General features: G+C 40.1%; 2 protein-coding genes across 3 annotated transcripts; both read right to left on the bottom strand.

Annotated features, from left to right (window-relative positions):
* Positions 1–4,819: 4,819 nt before the first annotated feature.
* pigm (phosphatidylinositol glycan anchor biosynthesis, class M) lies at positions 4,820–10,603 on the bottom strand. The gene is made up of 8 exons (XM_084475169.1): positions 10,246–10,603; positions 9,564–9,737; positions 9,058–9,178; positions 8,137–8,401; positions 7,405–7,508; positions 7,007–7,161; positions 6,520–6,621; positions 4,820–6,267 (listed from the first exon to the last, which is right to left on the bottom strand). The coding sequence occupies exons 1-8, from the start codon at positions 10,414–10,416 to the stop codon at positions 6,097–6,099; spliced, it is 1,263 nt and encodes a 420-aa protein (XP_084331295.1). The 5' UTR covers positions 10,417–10,603; the 3' UTR covers positions 4,820–6,096.
* A 430-nt stretch (positions 10,604–11,033) lies between these two features.
* serpinb1l3 (serpin peptidase inhibitor, clade B (ovalbumin), member 1, like 3) lies at positions 11,034–19,969 on the bottom strand. 2 transcript variants are annotated; one of them, XM_084475686.1, is made up of 10 exons: positions 19,830–19,969; positions 17,664–17,845; positions 15,893–16,015; positions 14,994–15,134; positions 14,462–14,579; positions 13,910–14,052; positions 13,081–13,158; positions 12,724–12,813; positions 12,304–12,484; positions 11,034–11,907 (listed from the first exon to the last, which is right to left on the bottom strand). In XM_084475686.1, the coding sequence occupies exons 2-10, from the start codon at positions 17,838–17,840 to the stop codon at positions 11,681–11,683; spliced, it is 1,278 nt and encodes a 425-aa protein (XP_084331812.1). In that variant the 5' UTR covers positions 17,841–17,845; positions 19,830–19,969; the 3' UTR covers positions 11,034–11,680. The 2 variants fall into 2 exon arrangements, with proteins under 2 accessions (XP_084331812.1, XP_084331811.1); XM_084475685.1 differs by lacking the exon at positions 15,893–16,015.
* Positions 19,970–20,096: the final 127 nt, after the last annotated feature.

The following is a 20,096-nucleotide window of genomic DNA, read 5'->3' as shown; positions in this document are numbered from 1 at the left end:
CCCGAGGATCAGCGTTTCGCTGCTTCGAGTTTCGCCTCCATCAACGTTACCGTATGACAACAATAGACGCGCAGTCATTGCACTTTTTATTTTATTTTATTTCCCATCATAACCTTTCCCGGGTATCAGGAAATAGTCTTGATCAGATTCAGATTTCCCGGGAATCGCGTCTCCCGTGATTAAAACCTAATGACGACCCGCCCATGTTGGAGAGGTTCTTTTCTACGACCCGCCCACATTGAGGAGGTACTTTTTTAGATGGAAACGCGACGTGCCTGGAACCAAATCGAGTCGAGGCGAGTCGAGTCGAGTTGAGCTGGTACTGTCAGTGGAAAAGTGGCATAAGTCGGTCCCGCTTAAATCAAACAATGCGTCTATGAACTGTGGCGATTTTAGTGACAGGCTACGCTCATTTCGATTCCACGCCCTATTTGAAAATATGTCGACTTTAACTTGTTCAGAATTTGATTCTGAACAACTTTTGTATTGGAGTCAACATCATAGGAGTCCAACTTGATGTTGATATGAGCATTTAACTCTTTTTGCGGTTTAAACCACTATGGGGTGCCGTTTGTGGATTTTTTTTTTTAACATGGATTTTTTACATTTGAACATATTGTTGAAAATTACATATAACGTGTTGTTTTACATGAATTTCTGTCTCAAATGTGAGGAAAATGCGCTAAATGTGACGAAAGTGAGCTAAATGTTGAAAATGTATCAGCTAAAAAATTGTAACCGAATTTTTACAAACGGCACCCCATATACTGTTGTGTTAACATTTCATTGATTAAAAATGCGTTAGAACTATGGAAGCATATATGTAGTAAAATTCAAATGGCAATGCAATTTGCAATTTGCAATTCAATAAGTCATTACATTGTGCAATTGACAATTCATTATGCAATTTAATAATGTAATTTGTAAATACGTTATTCAAAGTGTATTTTAATATGCAAAGTGACAATGAAATCCTCAATAAAATTTGCAAAAGTTATAACAATAAAAATAGAATAACATTTTGTCCAATTTTTTGAGTTCCTTTATTCAAATTGAAAAGCTATAGCATCCCCGTGATTGCAATGCACTTCGCCACGCTCCGTGTGTTGCAAAATTCAAATGACATTTCAATCCGCAAAACACTTTGCAAATCGTTTTGCAAAACGTTTTGCAAAACGTATCAGCCAATCGCGTCTGGGGGGGAACTTACGTCACTTGCTCGTCAGACCAGCTGATCATCCACGCACATTGCAATTTATTTATTTATTTATCCCGCAGCAGCTGCCAGACCGTCTTTTCCGCCATTTTCAGTTATAATTACGTAAACTCAGGCAAACCATAGACCTATTAAGAGTCAAATCTGGCACAATGCTAGGCATAGAAAATAAATTGCAACGTGCGTGGATGATCAGCTGGTCTGACGAGCAAGTGACGTAGTCCCCCCCCCAGACGCGATTGGCTGATACGTTTTGCAAAACGTTTTGCAAAACGATTTGCAAAGTGTTTTGCGGATTGAAATGTCATTTGAATTTTGCAACACACGGAGCGTGGCGAAGTGCATTGCAATCACGGGGACGCTATAGCTTTTCAATTTGAATAAAGGAACTCAAAAAATTTGACAAAATGTTATTCTATTTTTATTGTTATAACTTTTGCAAATTTTATTGAGGATTTCATTGTCACTTTGCATATTAAAATACACTTTGAATAACGTATTTACAAATTACATTATTAAATTGCATAATGAATTATCAATTGCACAATGTAATGACTTATTGAATTGCAAATTGCAAATTGCATTGCTATTTGAATTTTACTACATATATGCTTCCATATAGAACACGTCCATCTCGAAGACGAGTCCGTTCAGAATCAGCTGCTTATCGCAGGTCGACTGACTCGATTTCCTTCTCATACACTTACGTGTTTAATTTGCGTTTAGACAGATGGGCGCGCACACACACGCGCACCAAGCATCACCCGCATTCATTCATTCTATTAAATAGCCTACTCACTCGCGGTAAAACTATGTTTTTTCCCACGATCAAATACTCATCAATCCTAAAAGTAATGGGCTTGTACACGATGTCTGGATCAAGAACATATGTGTTTGCTGTACGGTGTTTGATCAATGCAGATGCATTGATTTAAAAGTACAACTTACCGCTGTATCAGCTGTTCTTTCCCAAATAACTTTGTTTTGGAAGCCTGGAATATACTTTGCTCGAATGTATTATTGTTATTATTATTATTTTAACGGATGGCATAGCCTACTATACTTCATTCATGCAGGGGAAAAATGTTTCCACAATCCACACGCTATTTCTATGCAGTTTCACACGTATGAATCATCTTTGACATCATAATATTTAACATGCAAGTGTAGTGGTGCCTGGTTGCTGCGGGGGAAAATCAGCTTTGCGCCGGGTACAAACTAGCAATGACACATGCGTCGGTGTATAATGCCGCTTTTCCACCGCCAGTACCAACTCGACTCGACTTGACTCGACTAAGTAAATTGCGCCGGGCGCAAGATAGGGCCCTTCTTCTGTTTGGCGCGCATGGCTAATTTGCATACGCACACAGGACTGTCGGAATGGGAACACGTCGGACTGGCAGCATTACGGGGGCGCGATTACGGGCTGGCGGAGTTACATTTAAAAATCGCGTTCAAGTAAAAATAAATAAGAAAAGCGGAATCAATTTGTGGCGCTCGTTGTTCAATATTGGCCTATGTGTGGGAAACACTGGAGTGGGCTTATTTTATCAACAGGCGGCACTGCTTTTTTAAGGATACTAAAATCATTTAATACCTACATTTTAATTGAGTCAAATAGATTGCTGAAGGTGGCGCAGGGCACATTGAGGAAAGGGGGCTGAGTTAACTACTTTGGTCTCCGTTATGATACAGAAAGTCTAGGGTGATCAGACGTCCCGGTTTCAGTCTGGTTATGCTACAGTATGGCTAAAATATTCAACTCTTCATTTGCAGAATGAGAGAATTTGATGAGAGTGCGGCACTTACTGTGCAACAAGTGGATAAAGGATGTAAAACCAGTTGGAAGTGGCCTTGGCTAAAAGTTGAAACTGCAATTGAGGTCAAGGCAGTCAACGCAATTTCAAACTATCAGACTTTTTTTTTTTAATTGAAAAAAAGGGATGTGCTAAATGCACTCTGCGTTAAAGAGATAAATTATGGTTCCAGAGGGCTGCATGCCCTGTTGGAACACTGCCAGAGCACAATACACACACAGAGAGTGGCCTCCATCGTATCTACCCAAAGTGTGGCCCAGCTCCTCTGTAAGGACAATCCTTTGTGTGTGTGTGTGTGTGTGTGTGTGTGTGTGTGTGTGTGTGTGTGTGTGTGTGTGTGTGTGTGTGTGTGTGTGTGTGTGTGGAAGACTAGTTAAACAAAATTAATTTGTGGATTTTCATTTTAAGAATTTCAGTTTGCACTTTGTCTGTATATAGGGTGGACCGGGGATGGCAGACGTTGGTGGAAATGTCATTATTTGATATTTGCTGCGGGGGCGCGGGCTTCGAAAATCTCTCTCTTTTTTGACCTGTCTGTTTGCATCCCTGAACGAATGTTTACTTTGCTAAGCAACGTGGAACCAGTCAGCTTCAGATATGATCCATCTTGTGGAATCTGCGCAGTCAGAAGAGCTTTGGGCCCGGTTCCCGATAACGTCCAGTCTTAACGCGCTTCAAAGACTCCTACGTTTAGACGTATCATTTGTTTACCTATAGGCATGGTTCCCGAATGGTCTCCTACGACCAGTTCAGTAATGCATTACATTACTGGCGTGAGATTCTGTAGAATCTTGTAATGCATACCTTATAGCAGGGTCCGCGGGTGTAAATGTTGACTGTGGGGGGTGGGGGGGGGGGGGGCGATCGTGATTGTTGATGGGGGGGACGGACGGACCGACGATCGGGATTGACGGGGGGGGGGGACGCGTGTTTTTTGTTTTTTTGGCCGTGAGAAATTGGATGTGTGGCGTGTGTAAGCAGGCAAAAACGTGTGTCACACGGTGAAACCGTGCAAGTTGGCAGCTCTGAAATGTATAAATCGAATTACGTGGGAGCCAGAGGGAACCAAGCTCCCAAAAAGGCAACAAAGTCAAAAAACTGAGGGGGTCTCTCATATATCTGAAGGTGTCTGCCATATTTGGCATTGTAATTTCATCTTAAACAACGCTCATTATCCATCCCCGTGCGGTCTTACCTATTAAATAATAAAATATATAATATAATAATATAAATATATATAAAAACCGATTTTAAAAAAGATCAAAAAAAATTATGAAAAAAAAAATTATATAAAAAAAAATAACATCAAAAAATTATGAAAAAAAAAAAATTATATAAAAAAAATTATATACAAAAATTTATTTTAAAAAAAATTTATATAAAAGAAATTATTTAAAAAATTTTTATAAATTAAAAAAATAATAATAAAAAAAAATTGGACCTGCGCACAAATGTTTTTTTTTGGACATGCGCACGCGCATCTTTTTTTGGACCTGCGCGCATGTGCAAAAAAAGATGCGCGTGCGCATGTCCAAAAAAAAGATGCGCGCGCAGATCCAAAAAAAAACATTTGTGCGCCCTATTTTATTTTTTTTATATATTTTTAATTTATAATTTTTTTAATATAATTTTTTTTAATATAATTTTTTTTTTTTTTAATGCGACCGATGTAATTAAGGCAACCCGGTCTCACAGGAATCCGTGAAATGAGTCAGTCTACGTGACGTATAGTAGGCTAGCCTATATTTTTATCTAACATCTTTAATGGTAAGAGACTGCACAGGGATGGATGAGTGTTGGGCATCAAGAGAATTAACATGAAAAAGTTGTTAAAATTCACATGACATGTCATTCACAGCTGTCTTGACACGTATGGCTTCACAGGTCTAACTTGAAAATACATTCTGCATTAACATTTTGCTAGAACAATCAATGTAACAATGTAGAAAAATATAAATAAAATAAATCAATGTCATATTTCACGTTGCCTTATTAGCAATAACTACATAACTTACAAATGGGTGTTACACACATTTTACAAACTTTTGAGTTATTAACCAGCAATTAGTCTGAGAACACAACACAACTTTCCACAACTGCTTTCCATCTTCATTTTGGAGTAAAGAAGTGTATGCAGGGTTTAAAGGGGAAGATTTTTTTTCTCATCTCCAACCTTTACTTCCGCGTGGATTAGCTTTACCTGCCTATCCACCATTCAGTCAGTACATTTTTTTCTCTGTTCTCTTTTAAAGATCAGATGAGGTGGGCCACATACATATCTTCGCCTTGGGCCCCCAATTTGCTAAATCCGCCACTGGTGACGGCCCACAGAGCGTGAGAGACACATATGGGAGAAGTTCCTCTAGTGATGGAGACGTGCCAGAGGGCTGAAGAGATGTAACTTAATGGGGGCTTACACCACTACCCTCAACATACTGTACATTTGTGTTGCTTATTGCAATATAAACCTTAATTGGAAGCCGGTCGTCTCTATACCTCCTGAATGAAGACGTCAAACATCTGGGTTGCAATGAAGTTGGTAACAAATTGTTGATGAGACTTGTAGGTCTTCCTTTGAAAGATTCCAGGCTGATGGCTTTTGCTGCGCTTTACATGGGCTGAGTAGTGACCCACCGTCTCCACGAAGAATGAAATAAAGGCCTCGGAGACTATATTGAATTTTGCAGCTGAATTTGGCATGTTAAATTTGGGGACGATGAAAATATTTAAGTTGAATTTTGCATATTTTACATTACATTGCATATATTTTTAAACGTTGAATATTAGATTTAGAATTTGTGAACATTGAAAAATAACAGTGACAAAAATTCAGTGGCAAAAAATTCATAGGTAATAATTTAGCAGTGAATACGACCAGCAAATTGACAACACACCCCTAAGGACAGATACAAAGTGTTTGTTCCAGTTTTATATAAAAGAATAAAAATATTCTCCCAAAACCTCCCCTTTTTTATTTATTGTTAATACTTTGGGAACGTAAAAATGTCACCGCCTGCCCCTCCCCGCCACACACAGACACATCACAAAAAATCTCCCAGACCATCACTTGTCTTTCCGCCCCAGTGCGGCTCGCGCTACAGGTCTGTAATGGACTATGATTTGAACCAAGATGAAGCAGTTGATGACCAGGAAAAGCAGTCCGGCCAACCAGATGGCCAGGAAGGTGTCGTGGCCTTTGAACTCCAGGAAGTAGGCGGGGCCCAACCAAGCACCCTTGCACAGGGAGAGAACATGTTTAACTTTGATTGAAGTGAAACTGTCCACTGTCCAGACAGGATATTTGAATAGGAAATAAGTACAAATAAATAAGAAAAAAAAAGTGAGAACTTTGCAATTCAGAAAACATTGTCATTTGAAATAAATACATTTGATCCAAATATACAAAAGGATAAAAAATGTAACGTGAACATTTTTTATTTTGATACACATCTTTTTTTTGTCTTTAATGGGAAAAAGTCCCGATACCTGGGCGGTGAACCAGAGAGCCAGCAAGCCCACTCCTTGCCATGCTGAGAGACTCAGGTGAGGGATCACCAGTGGCAGCAAGCACAGGTACCACAGGAAATACTGGGAAAAACAAGGACACAAACACAGCCAATCAAGCACCGGCACCCTCACAGGAAATACTGGAGAAACAAGGTTGGACCATCCGCCGACACATGCAGGCCAACTGTATACATTGGAGATTGTTTAGGGTGAATGTTTGGATTAGGCTACTTCTACTAACTTTCTTTGAACTTCTTTAACAGAATTTCTGTTATAAATGTGTTTTGAATTGTCTTAAGAAATTAATTAAACAAAAAAAACTCAACCCTGAACCATATTTTAAAATCATTCTACCAGAATATAGTAATGTTTATTATCACAACATAGGGTTACATAAAGGGACATTTTGTTGGTGCTTTGCCTAGTTTTTTGTACATTTTGTGTTCTGTGTGTTTACACTCTGTACCTGCGAGGTGCAGACTTTGTTGAAGGAAACAAAGATGGCCGTGTGCAGGAAGCAGCAGAGCGCCAGGTCCCGGTGATAAACCCAGGACACCAGGAGGAGCAGCGCTAGCTGAGGCACGAAGGCTGCCAGGCCCAGCCACTGGCTCCACTCACTGTCTGCATGCACAGAGAAGCACCACGTGAGAAACAACACGTAGAAGGGTTGTTTAGGCAGGCAAAACGCTTAGCCAGACGATGACTTTAGTTACCAAGTCCTTGGTAACGCAGGAGTAGGGGATTATTAGCAACAACAATCCTGTTACCATATTATGAAAATGATTGAAGTTGCCTTCTATTAGTGGCACATTAAAATCAGAAATTGTACTTAGTTTTCAGTTTTGTTTCATGATAATTACTAACCTGCAGTCAGATAGAGCATGTAAAAGTATGGGGAGAAATTGTGCCTGATGTCCCTCCTGGTCAGGTGGTAGAGGTAGGTCTCATGGAGGAAGTCCCAGCCGTACCTTAACATAAAGGGACAAGACAGACAGGGGAGGATGTTGATGTTACCACTGAAGGGGAACCCAATGAACATTTTCAGATATTGCAGTGTACAGCTACATCCAATCCTTTAACAATGCTGTCCAACAGATAGTTGCAACCCAAAGTGCTTATAGTTGGATTTTACCATCAACAACTAACTCCTAATATGTACAATCCTAAGAATCAATAAATTATATTGAATACGTGATGACCCTTCATTGTTCATTTAATTATTTAGAGTTAAAGGTTATTGTGGCATACAGCTGAAAAGACTTGGCAGAAATGGAATATAATATTCATGATTGTTAATTATTATTATTATTATTAATTCACATTTAAATATGAACTGATGTGTTTTCGTAACTGAGAGTGCGCCCTGTTGGTCTTATTAACTTATTAACCACAAGTTGTAGGAAGGAGTGGGGCGTGTTATTCCCATGGCTATGACCTATTTGTGATTATTTTAAGAGCATTATAATGTTGTGATGTTGTCTGAGACACTAAACCCTCTTTGAATACTAAATACTATTCCAACCAAACTCATATTTTCTAGCCATTAAAAGGAGGCCGTTCATTCATCGAATCACAGACATTAAGCAGGTGACCCACATGTGATAGAAGAGGGCACCCAGCCCAAAGAACACGATTGCTGCCACCACGGCAAACAGCAGCAGCTCTCGGTTCAGGAAGCTACGGATGAACCTCCACAGACCGCTCCCCCACCACCGGCGCCGCGGTTGCAATGCCTCCCTCTGACCTCCGGGGGTCACTGTCGTGCGGAGGGCCAGGGCGATGGGCAGCGCGTATGTGACCGGGTAGATCTTCATGTGGACAGACAGGCCGTACAGCGCTGCTGCCCACGTCAAACGCCGGCCTTTAAACAAAAGTAGACGCTTTTTAAGGATGAGGAAAAATGAATATCAATATAAATAGACACAAAAGTCTGTAACTATTGACATAGAAATACATTATATTAAACATGACTATCAGACTATCAGAAATTATTTAAGTAAGCCGTGAACACAATGATACAAGATATTTGCTTTGGTACAATATCCTAAAGGCCCAATAAACACATACTAGAGCAGCAGTGAGCAGTTGGTATAGTTTGCTACTTTTACTTTACTGTAAGTTACAATGGACAGTACTATTGTACTTTGAAATATAGCCAAACTCCTTAAATAAACAATCCAGTACATCCAAAAATAAATCCTACATCTGGCAAGACACAGGCTACATTTGTACTGGGCATCCCTTGGTAAAACTAGTCCAGCATTATCAATGTACATTACCACAAATTAATGTTCATATTTATCTGAACTTGTCCACGATGTATTTGTCGGAGTTAATGTGTATTTATTACATGTATTATGTCCAAATAACTTAATTGTTCCAAAATACCATGTGTTATACTGTGAATTTGGTATAAACACTAATGTTTATACCAAAGTTTATACCAAAAAACACTAATTAATGTCTTCCATTTACAGTTTGCAAGTCAACAACAGTTTATCTCTGAGTCTAACCCACCTTCTAAACACAGCAGTGTGCACAGTACTAGGGCTGTCAGGATGGACTCGGCATTGCCCCGGCTGGAGACGCCCATGGGCAAGGGGTTGAGAAGCCACAGGGAGCAGACACGACACGCAACCTGGTCACAGATCAAAAATAAAATGACAAAGAGTTGGTTGTCCCTTCTCAGATTGTCCCATTCAGAAAAATCCTGAATGATGAGATTCTTCTCATCATTCATCATCATTCATTTAGTAATAGCCCTTTGTGGCTGTGGCTGTGTAAAGTAGTTTACAACACAAACATCACCCTGCTTGACCACGGCAAACTAATTTAAACTACAGATGTTTTGATACTATTTTTTACTTACGATTCAGATTCTTGAACTTACCAATAGACAATACTAATACAACATCTAGCATTGCAACTACTAATAGCACTTATTCTTATTGAAGGGTTCTGCAGTATCGGAGTAATTTCCAATACTGGTAATGTTATCGGAGGAACAACAACTTTAAACGGACCTCTGAGCTGATCCCCCGCAGGCAGAGGTACTGGTAGATGAGCAGCCCCGTCAGCACATCACAGAGGACAAAGAGGATCTTCCCGAACGTGAAGTTCAGGTAGATGTTGGGAGTGAGAATCCAGGCCAGGACAGGAGTGTAACGGTATGTTGATCTGTTGTACGGCGACCCGCCCTGTGTCAAAAAAACAACAGCAGCACCGAACACGACACAAACATATTACGTACAACAGCCATATCAATTATGTAATTATTATACTCTCAACTACGTTTGCTGTATGATGTATGTGTATTGGTGCATTGTATATGTGTATTTGATGAATTTCCATATCTGAAGTGTACTGTGGTTTTATGATAATGAAAACGTACTGTATTGCGTTCTGTGTATTTTATTGTATTTCCATATCGGTGATGTATTGTGGTCCTATGATACTGGTAGCTGTATATCTTATACAAGTAAAATCAAAAAGTTGAAAATGATCAATACACCTATTGGAACTGTGTTGATTTGCACAGTCCATGTCAAATCAAATTGAAATATTTGACAGATCAAACCTCTTTGGTACCTTTGGGACTGTTCCCGTAACATTTAGCATAACCGATACATCACAACCACACATATACAAGATCCGAGATTACAAGTCTGCTTATGTTGATGAGGATGTTATTACTAGTATTGGTACCTGAGTGATGAACCTCGCAGCATCAGTAAACACGTGATAGTCGATGTCGGTGTATTTCACCTCCATGGTTCTGTCCTGGTAGTCGCCATAAATAACCAAAGCGACTCGTATGATAAAAGAAGCGGGGAAAATGAAAATTTTCTTTGTAATCCATGATGTATACCTTTCCATCTCTACAACAGATTATATCGTTTATGGTTCAAATTTAACTCGATGCAGCATTGCGAAGTAGTGGACGATAGATGAATGTCCGATTATGTTTTCCTTTTCTATAAACTTCATTTTAAGCTATGATTAACATTACAATTACAGAGACTGTCATAAAGTTCGGTGAGAGTGTCTTCTACTTTCGGTGTTTAAGCATGTTGTTGGTTGAACCTGGAACCCGGAAATGAGTTACGTTTTTTTTCGGTGACGTAGGAGGTTGCCAGGTTTGTCCTAAATACGCAAGTTATTTCATACAGACATGCTCTCCCAGCTCTCTCCAACTATAAGGGATGAGAAGTAATTACTCAGCCTTGGTCTGAATATTGATTTGTTTTTCGTATTCTGATCATATTTGATTATACATAATTATTTCCTAGTCAATAAAAATATCAAAATGTTGCAGCATGTGCTTATTAGTAAAATGTTACATATTCGAGTGTATAAAAAAAAAACAATTGTTTTTATTGTTATTTATTTCTAAGGGCATAAGGTATCTACAATTTTTTTATTAACAATTAATTATGGTAAGGGAATAATAATAATAAAATAACAATTTACAACCACCAAAAATACATTATAAATGTTTATGTATGTTTAGTCTTTATTAAGTCTTTGTTAGCCAAACACATTCAAACACACTTAAAATAAATGTTTTCCACGGTTAATGACATCATCTTTGGTTGAATACAATTCAGCATTAAGTGTATATCTGGCATAGTATTAGAGTAGAAAAATACAACCCAGCATGTGAGGACAACGTAAACTGCATAATTGACTGGACAACTGCATTAAGAGTTTATATGGAGAACTTAAAGCAGCTTAGAGTGGGCCAACATATGGGTGGCCTAAGGCTGGAGAGTGACAAACCGGGGCTATACAGCGCAATATACGGCTAGTGTGTGTCATACCAGTAAATCCATGTTTCAACTCATATCGTTGACACAACAGACTGTATGTGAATGCTAACCACCAACATGAGTTACCTCAATGCTTAAAGCAAGTACATTTCGACAAGTGAACACTTAATGAATGTAGGCAAGGGATATGCACTGCACACTGGAGGCTCTCACACACACACACACACACACACACACACACACACACACACACACACACACACACACACACACACACACACACACACACACACACACACACACACACACACACACACACACACACACACACACACGACGTGAACGCCCCCCCCACCCTCCACCCTCAGCCATCACTCGGGTGAGCTGTAGCGGCCGGCGAACAGGATGCTCTTGCTGGGGTTGTGGCGGATGAAGAAGAGGAAGGGGTGGTCGGCGATGAATTGTGGGATTACCCTGATGCAACGCAGCATCATGATGGCAGCGGTGGCGGCGGCAGCCTCGGTGCCTTCCTCGTTGACCTCCACGAAGGCCTTGTGGACCACCTTGGACAGCACCAGGTCGTTGGCCGAGGACATGCCTGTCGGGGAGGAGGAGGTGTTGAGGGGGTTGAGCTCTCTAGCACACATGATACAGGGGCCGTGGGAGTGCTTCGCTACCGCTGGCGCTGAATGAGTTAATCAGTCACGACCGTGTGTTCAGCAGCTCGGGCAGTGGCAGCCGTTTATTGAATTGTTCGTTTTTTTACACAACTTTATAGTTAAATGTGTCGTTTGTCATGTTTATTGTTTTTTTCCTGATAAGTTGTATACTATATATATATATATATATATATATATATATACAGTGCTTAGAGTATCAAGCAAATTGGAAATTCCCATTTTTTTAATAGAAAGTAATATGGTCCCTTCCAATAGTGTATTTTTAAGATATTCTAATACAATTGGATCACGCGATCTGGCTGTGTGGTCCCTACCAGAGAAGTCACTGAGGCCCATGTCAAAGGCGTCCACCATGCCCATGCTGACCAGCAGGTCTTTCATGTCGTAGGTCTGCGTCATCTTGAATCGCGGCAGGCCCACATTGACTTCAATCTCGTCCATCATGTCTGGCCGGGTCCATTCCATGAAGGTCTCGTAGGTCAGCATTGCTTCCAGCTGAAGGAAGACAATTGGGGCGACGGTTGATTTGAGTGTGTGGGGTCTGATTCAATTCCAAGTTGAACCACCTGTTTTAGCTCCAATTCCAACACTATGACATAAAAAGTGATTGGACTCAAAGTTCAAGGGGGAAAGAGGAGGGAGTTGTGTCTGGGTTACGACGACATTACAGTTCAGTGGCACTTTAATACTGGTAGTTATTTTTTACTGCGTGTACCTCTCTGCACGGTTCCTACCTTCTCCAGGCCGGTTGTGCCATCCTCAATTTCCATAGGCAGGCAGATCAGCATGCTGAGTTCTTTGCCTTCATAGGGCATCTCCAGGATCTTTACCAACACATTCAGAGTACTGTATTAATCCCAAAGGAAACTGTTTATAGCAATTGCTCTGCTCAAGATAGAAAAAAAGTAAGTACAAAGTATAAAAAATATATATTAAAATGCTGGGATATCACACAAATCTATTTTTTTAATTTAAATAATTAGTAATTATTCTGAAACAAAGAGGATTGCATCAGTTCAGTAAACACTGAATATTCGATAACAACTGATAACTGATAACAACTGATAATTTGAATAGTACAATGGGGTTACCTGGCAATTGGCCTCAGGGATGAAGGCAAGAGGGAAATTTGCTTTGTGGTGCATCATCTTCACTGTCTTAGTCTCATTCTGAGGGTAAAACAAAAGACAAGCAGGGTTATGCATTCATAATAGATATTTATTAGGTGGCTAGTGCATCATTTTTATTACGTGCATTCAGCATATGTATTAAAAGGAAACGCAAAGAGCAATGCTCATGGATTTTTTTAATTTGAATTTGATAATTCATAAATGTGATACATCAGCACAATCAAGACATTTTTGACCCAGGTTTTGAGGGGGCGTGCTCTGTGTTGCAACACAGACACGCCTGGTTGAGGTCACGCCGGTTTCTCACACGACAATTTCTCATTGTGTGGAGCGCAGGGTGTGTCCTTCCCATTCACTATGGTGCTCTGTCAGCCTATACATCTATGTCGCAAGACTGGTTCTAACGCACACAATGACCATTTTGAAAATAGCTCTGAATGACTATTCTTTCTGAATTTTAACGTTTGTCAAGCTTGCGTTAGACAGACGTAATTGTATGCGTCTTAGATGTATGGAGATAAATTCTTGAATAAATTGACCAAACATATTTATCCCCCTTTTCACGGACACCTGATGCTTGTTATGCAAGGAAATATAAACTTCTCTCAAATGTTCCACATCTCTCACTAACATCACAACCTGACACAATAACGTTTCCCAGGCATGAAAGGCTGGCTGTTGCAAGTCATAGTCTGCAATCTGCAACCATTACGTTGAGTTGTGGTGGGTGTCAGTGTCAAGATGCCAGTGGTGAACTGAGCCACCCTTGGCTTCGGTCTTGCAGCGCTACCTTGCTCAGTTTGAAGGCAGTTTCCTTGGTGGCTTCCTTCTTGAACTGCTTGTCCCACTTGCCCTTGAAGTAGATGGCGTTGACCAGCACCAACTTTGTCAGCGAGTCAACCACACCAGGTACCAACAGGTTCTTGATTTTATCTAGGTGCATGAAGAGAAAAAAATCAAAGAAGGAAAAAAAATGTAGCATTTTGGTGGAAATTTGCAATTCTATGCTTAAGGTTGAAGTGTGTAAGACTGAACCCCTTCCAGTGAGTAAGCGGGACTTTCAGAATTCTAAAACTCAATGACTGAGTGGGAGGGAGGGTGTCGAGAGTAAGATTCTTGTAAACCAAGAGAGAGGTATAGGATGGCCAGATTTTTTATTTGTAGAATATATCAATTTTAACATAATAACATTATTGAAACCACTATTGATAAGCATTGATTACATTTTCAGGGTAGCTTTAAGCTACAAACTTGTTATAACACAACAAGAAACATTAGTACTACTCGCACACATACACAATGTATGTGTGTGTGTTTGCATGTGTGTGTTTGTGTGTCTCACCTTGAGTCTGTTTCTCCACCCAGGTGTTTATCTCCACCCTGGCCTCCTCTGCCTTGGTTTGGAAGTCCACAGACTGGAGGTCTGCCTGGTAGTACTTCCTGGTTTCATCCAGGAACTCCTGGAAACATTCAACCAATCCCCCACATGTAGCATTACACAATCAATTAGCATAATCCCTATAGATGGATGGAAAATAGGTCCATGTTGTGGTAGGGAAGTCACATGACGCACTATTTATTTGTATACTATACATTCATCAACAATGTAGACTCAAAAGCTACGTGCCATAATTGCTGGGCAACAATTAAATATGATAATTTATCATCTTTGAGTTGTGTCCTGAATTCACATAGGCATGAATATACATAAATCAGGAGTACCCATTATTTTCAGTCTAAACTAATTAGTAGTAGAAATGCTGCCCTTACAATTCTTAAAAACATTTGGTTTTAAAGACAAATACCTTCCAAACCTTGAAGTACTGTATACGTGCATTTTAGAATAGAATTGCATTTTGAGTTTGAAGCCTCACCTGAACAAACTGGAAAGTCTTCTCTCCATACAGCCTGTTGGCCAGACTGAGGGAGTACAGCGCATCTGGCTTGTTCAGCTCGCTCAGCAGTTTGGAGAAGCTGGTGTTGATGTCTATTTCGCCCTTCTGATGTTGCAGAGCCTACATCACAGAGTGTGTGTGTGGGGAGGGGAGGGAAGAAACACAATGTAAGACCACTGTCTGAAACGTAGAGAGATTGCGTGAGAGATTTCTGCTTCCCCCGTCCACCACCACCACCAGTAGCAGCAAGAAATGTAATGCTACTGCCATTGACTTTGACAGAGCTCACATAGGCAAGGCAGAGTCAAACCTTTGCAAGCCTTAAGGGAAACGACAGAGGGAAAATGTAGAAAAATGTAAAGATGTATTATTTACAAAAGGTATGGCATAATAAACATCTTACTTTGTACATTTCTAATACGTTTTGAGAATGTTCTGCTGAAGAGCTTAATGGAGTCTGTAGTCTTAAACCAGTTCAATCGGTATAGCAATAACAACAATTGGTGCATCCTGTACTTTTCTTATAGAAACAGCAAGAAAGAATATAATCAACAGTCAAACACACTCAACAAGTCCCGCATTGGGAAGGAAGGCATCCCATTAGTAAAGAAGCAGCCATGTTACACAGCATCCCATAGCATCTCATAACATCCCTGAACATCTCCACTGGCTCTCTGGCCTCTTGACCTGCAGCCCGTTCAAAAGACATGCCATGCATATCTCCCCCGCCATACGAACAATGTCATAACAGTGCAACTGAAGAGAAGAGAGGAGCCATGTTATTTTCTTTCTGACACCAACCAGCCACCTGTTAATGTAAGGTAAGCTGACTACAAGATCCAAAATGGCCCCATTTGATAGGTTCTGGGTCCTAGTACCATCCTCTTGAGCAGAAACGGTGGCAGAAAGGTTGTGGTGGGCACCCTCTGCTGCATCTGCATCTGTGCCTGCGCTGGAAGAGACTCCTGCTGGGGTCCTTCTGCCTCGGAGAAGCAGAGCACCTGGAGGGGGTTCAGCAGGGACTTGTGGTCAGGAGGACGGCTGGGGAGGTCAGCTGTGCACACTTGGATGTGCCTGTGTATGTGTGTGTATTCATAAGCATGCATTAACATGCAAAAATTGACAAAATACAAATAAACAGCTGAGGTCACGAGGATGTGCAGTTGAACAGTGTGTGTGTGTGTGTGTGTGTGTGTGTGTGTGTGTGTGTGTGTGTGTGTGTGTGTGTGTGTGTGTTTGCAAGCACACATGCATGCGAAAAAAAAAGAAACAATCCTGTCCTGCGGTATGTTCAACATAATTGTTGGTGGACAGGTTAAGGACCACAGTAGGTCACTGGGTTGTACTCCATTCAACTCCTCGGGAGGACTCTGGTGACTCAGAGCCCCTCCTTCTTGTATTCATCACTCATTGCATACCTTTCTCTGTCAGTCTTTCTTTTTTTTGCTTCTTTACCGTCAACGGACGATAAGGTGAGGCCAGCTCTTGATAACAATCAACTAGAAAGAGAACACTTGTCGTTACACCAAGGTCTAACCCCATGGTTGTGCAAGACACCTGAACTAAGTTAACAAGTTCCAAGTGGCTCGGCCACATGTCTGTAGGTTCAGTTGGAGAAGAAACACATTCCAGGGTACAAAGAGAAGATACAAGATCTATACAAACTATTTACATGCACACTAGCCACAGAATTTAAGGGCATTTGTTGGGTTCAAGAATGCTACTACATGAATGCTACTTTAATGTGCTGTTGAACATGCTGTTAAACATCTTCAATGTTAAAGAGCTTGCATCACCTATAAACAGTAAAACGTAAATCATATGGGAAAAAACTGGTATAATTCACAGTCATGTTGTGAAAGAGCATAAAAGAGGGATGGGCAGACGTCAGACTGATAAGGGCAGTTGTTTACAATTCATCTTGGGGTTTATTTGCATTAGACATGTGTGTGTGTGTGTGTGTGTGTGTGTGTGTGTGTGTGTGTGTGTGTGTGTGTGTGTGTGTGTGTGTGTGTGTGTGTGTGTGTGTGTGTGTGTGTGTGTGTGTGTGTGTGTGTGTGTGTGTGTGTTGTTGCTATAGTAACATAACATACGAAAAAGGGAGTGGGGGATCAGAGAACAGTCAGCATTGAGCATACTGTTCCATTGAGCCGAAAAACCTGCAATGATTCATACTGAAAAAGAGTGAATAGGATTGCAACCCTCATGCATGATTCATTTTTAAAAAGGGTAGGTCATGAGATCATGAGACAGGTGAGATCATGAGCAGGACTTGACCTACTTGACCTTCAGTGGTAACACAGGACTGCCAGAGACTAACATTTATAGAATCCTAAAAACTGTATGTTTCCTTAAAGAATGGTCCCAACCTAAGAAGGGAAATATGATGCATACCATTTCATTCATTTTTCCATATATAAAGAGTATACAACAGTCCTATTACTCCAAAAAGAATGTTGTGATATGCCTTTACCAACTTCATTACACTAAACCTGTGGAATGAACCCATACATTTACTGTGTAATTGGTTAGATGTGAACTCTACATCATTTACTACTATTAATACTACCACACCAAATGGTGTGTACAAAATAATTATCCTACATACTTTCACATATTACGTGCGTGTGTGTGCGTGCATATGTATACCTCTGACATCTGTGTGGAGGTGTTCCCCCTGGCACCCAGCAGCACCATGGCCAGGGCCGAAGAGATGCTGAGAGGAGAGTAGAAGACATTGCCATTCTTGTTTTCCTCCGTGATCTTTTTGAACAACCCCAGGGTAAAGGCGGTGTTGGCCTCGGTCAAAGGGGTTGAGGATGCCATTGTGTCTGATACAAAGAAAGTAACGTGAGAGAATAATGAAACAGTAACTCTGTGTTGTATCCACTATGTCGGGAATTCACAAAATGCCCTGTCGGTCAAACATGAAATGGCTAACAGAGCGAAGGTTTTTCTTAATACCACCATTTAGATAGCCCTTGTAACAACCTAGGCCTGGGCAATAAAACAATAAATTATCGTATTGTGTGATAGACCTTTGATCAATATCAATATAAAACATGTTCAATATATATCGATAAGAGACTGGACCACCAAATCTAGCAGCTGGGTTTGTTACACAAACACAGTTCCATACTTATTTACAATATTTGAGTGTTTTTCATTGTTGTATCGACATTGGAGTATTTATCGATGAAGAACAGTGTAAGGTCATATTAAGTGTTAAACAGAAGTGTTTAAATCCAGCATGGTAATTCATAGTCTTTTTAGGTAATTTAAATTATCAATAGTTATCGATATCGATCAATATGATCAAGTTATATCGTGATATGTCTTTCAGCCATATCGCCCAGGCCTATAACAACCGCGGTGAAGTTAGTTTTAGGTTGGATATTCGACAGATATTCAGTCCAGTTCCAGCTGCGACTTCACTGAGATTTGCCCAGCAATAGCAGCAGGAGAACGGTTAACGCATCCCCCGGAGCCTTGCGGTGAATCGCTGGAAACTGATTTTAGTGCTTCCTCTATTTTATATGAATATTAATATGCAGAAATTATCATTTTCTTTCAATAGCTTCTATGCCATGTGACCCAGTGACTCCAAACCAGTATCACATTATATTATTAAACCCTACAAAGAAGACACAACACTTATTATGGTATTTTAGTGCTTCCTCTATTTTATTTTTATTAATACAATTGTATATTGGTTTGGAGTCACTGGGACACATGATGTGGAAGCTATTGAAAAAAAGGATAATTTCAGCATATTAATATTCATGTAAAATAGAGGAAGCACTAAAATACCATAACAAGTGGTGCGTCTTATTTGTAGGGTTTAGTAATACAATCTGATACTGGTTTGGAGTCACTGGGTCACATGGCATAGAAGCTATTGAAAGAAAATTATATTTTTTGCTCATTAATATTCATATAAAATAGAGGAAGCACTAAAATACCATAAAAATAGGTGCGTTTTATGTGTCCTCTTTAGTAATACAATTGGATACTGGTTTGGAGTCACTAGGTCACATGGCATGGAAGCTATTGAAATAAAAGGATAATTTCTGCATATTAATATTCATATAAAATAGAGGAAGCACTAAAATACCATAAAAATAGGTGCGTTTTATGTGTCCTCTTTAGTAATACAATTGGATACTGGTTTGGAGTCACTAGGTCACATGGCATGGAAGCTATTGAAATAAAAGGATCATTTCTGCATATTAATATTCATATAAAATAGAGGAAGCACTAAAATACCATGAAAAGAGGTGTATTGTATGTGTCCAGTTTAGTAATACAATTAGATACTGGTTTGGAGTCACTGGGTCACACGACATGGAAACGATTGAAAAAAATGCATTTATTTTGTATTGATATATTTACGTGAAGTAATTTAATGACGGTCCCTAAATCAGTTTCCAGCGATTCCCCGCGAGGCTCTGGGAGGTGCGCTAACTGTTCTCCTGCTGCAATTGCTGGGCACATTTCAGTGAAGTCGCGGCCTGAACTGGACTGAATATCCGTCGAATATCCAATCTAAAACTAACTTCACCGCGGTCTTGTACCGCACGTACAGCTGTCATTTCAAATTGAAACATTGTGAAACAAATGTTATAATGCTCATGTTATACCATGACTTTAGCATTTCACATGTCAGAAAGTGATACCTATTATAATCTAACGTTATGTGTCATGTATTCAAACTGCGACACACTTACTTTCCAGAATCCTAACATAACATAATAAATAAACCTTATTTTAAAAAAAGTCTAAGATAAGTCTTTCAACGGCATATAAACTACTTACCAATGAGTGTGTTCCTGTCCTTGCCAAGCGACCAGTAAAAGGTAAGAGAAGAGTCTTTATATTATAGATAATGCCGATGGTATCCGGAAACGCCCACAGCCTTTTGCCCAAGCCTAAGCAGAATCTTTGGCCAACCCCACCAAACCCATAAACCACCAAACCGGTCAGGAGCACTTCCTGAATTGTGACTGGGTTTCGACTCGAGTTCTACGGCAAGCTGATGGGGAAAATACATAGGGTTATTACCTTACGCAGGTTTATTTAGCA

This window comes from Micromesistius poutassou (assembly GCF_964030765.1).
Source record: "Micromesistius poutassou genome assembly, chromosome: 11".
Classification (NCBI taxonomy): domain Eukaryota; kingdom Metazoa; phylum Chordata; class Actinopteri; order Gadiformes; family Gadidae; genus Micromesistius; species Micromesistius poutassou.
The sequence above is the reverse complement of the archived record's forward strand: the minus strand, read 5'-3'. Positions and strand labels throughout refer to the sequence as shown.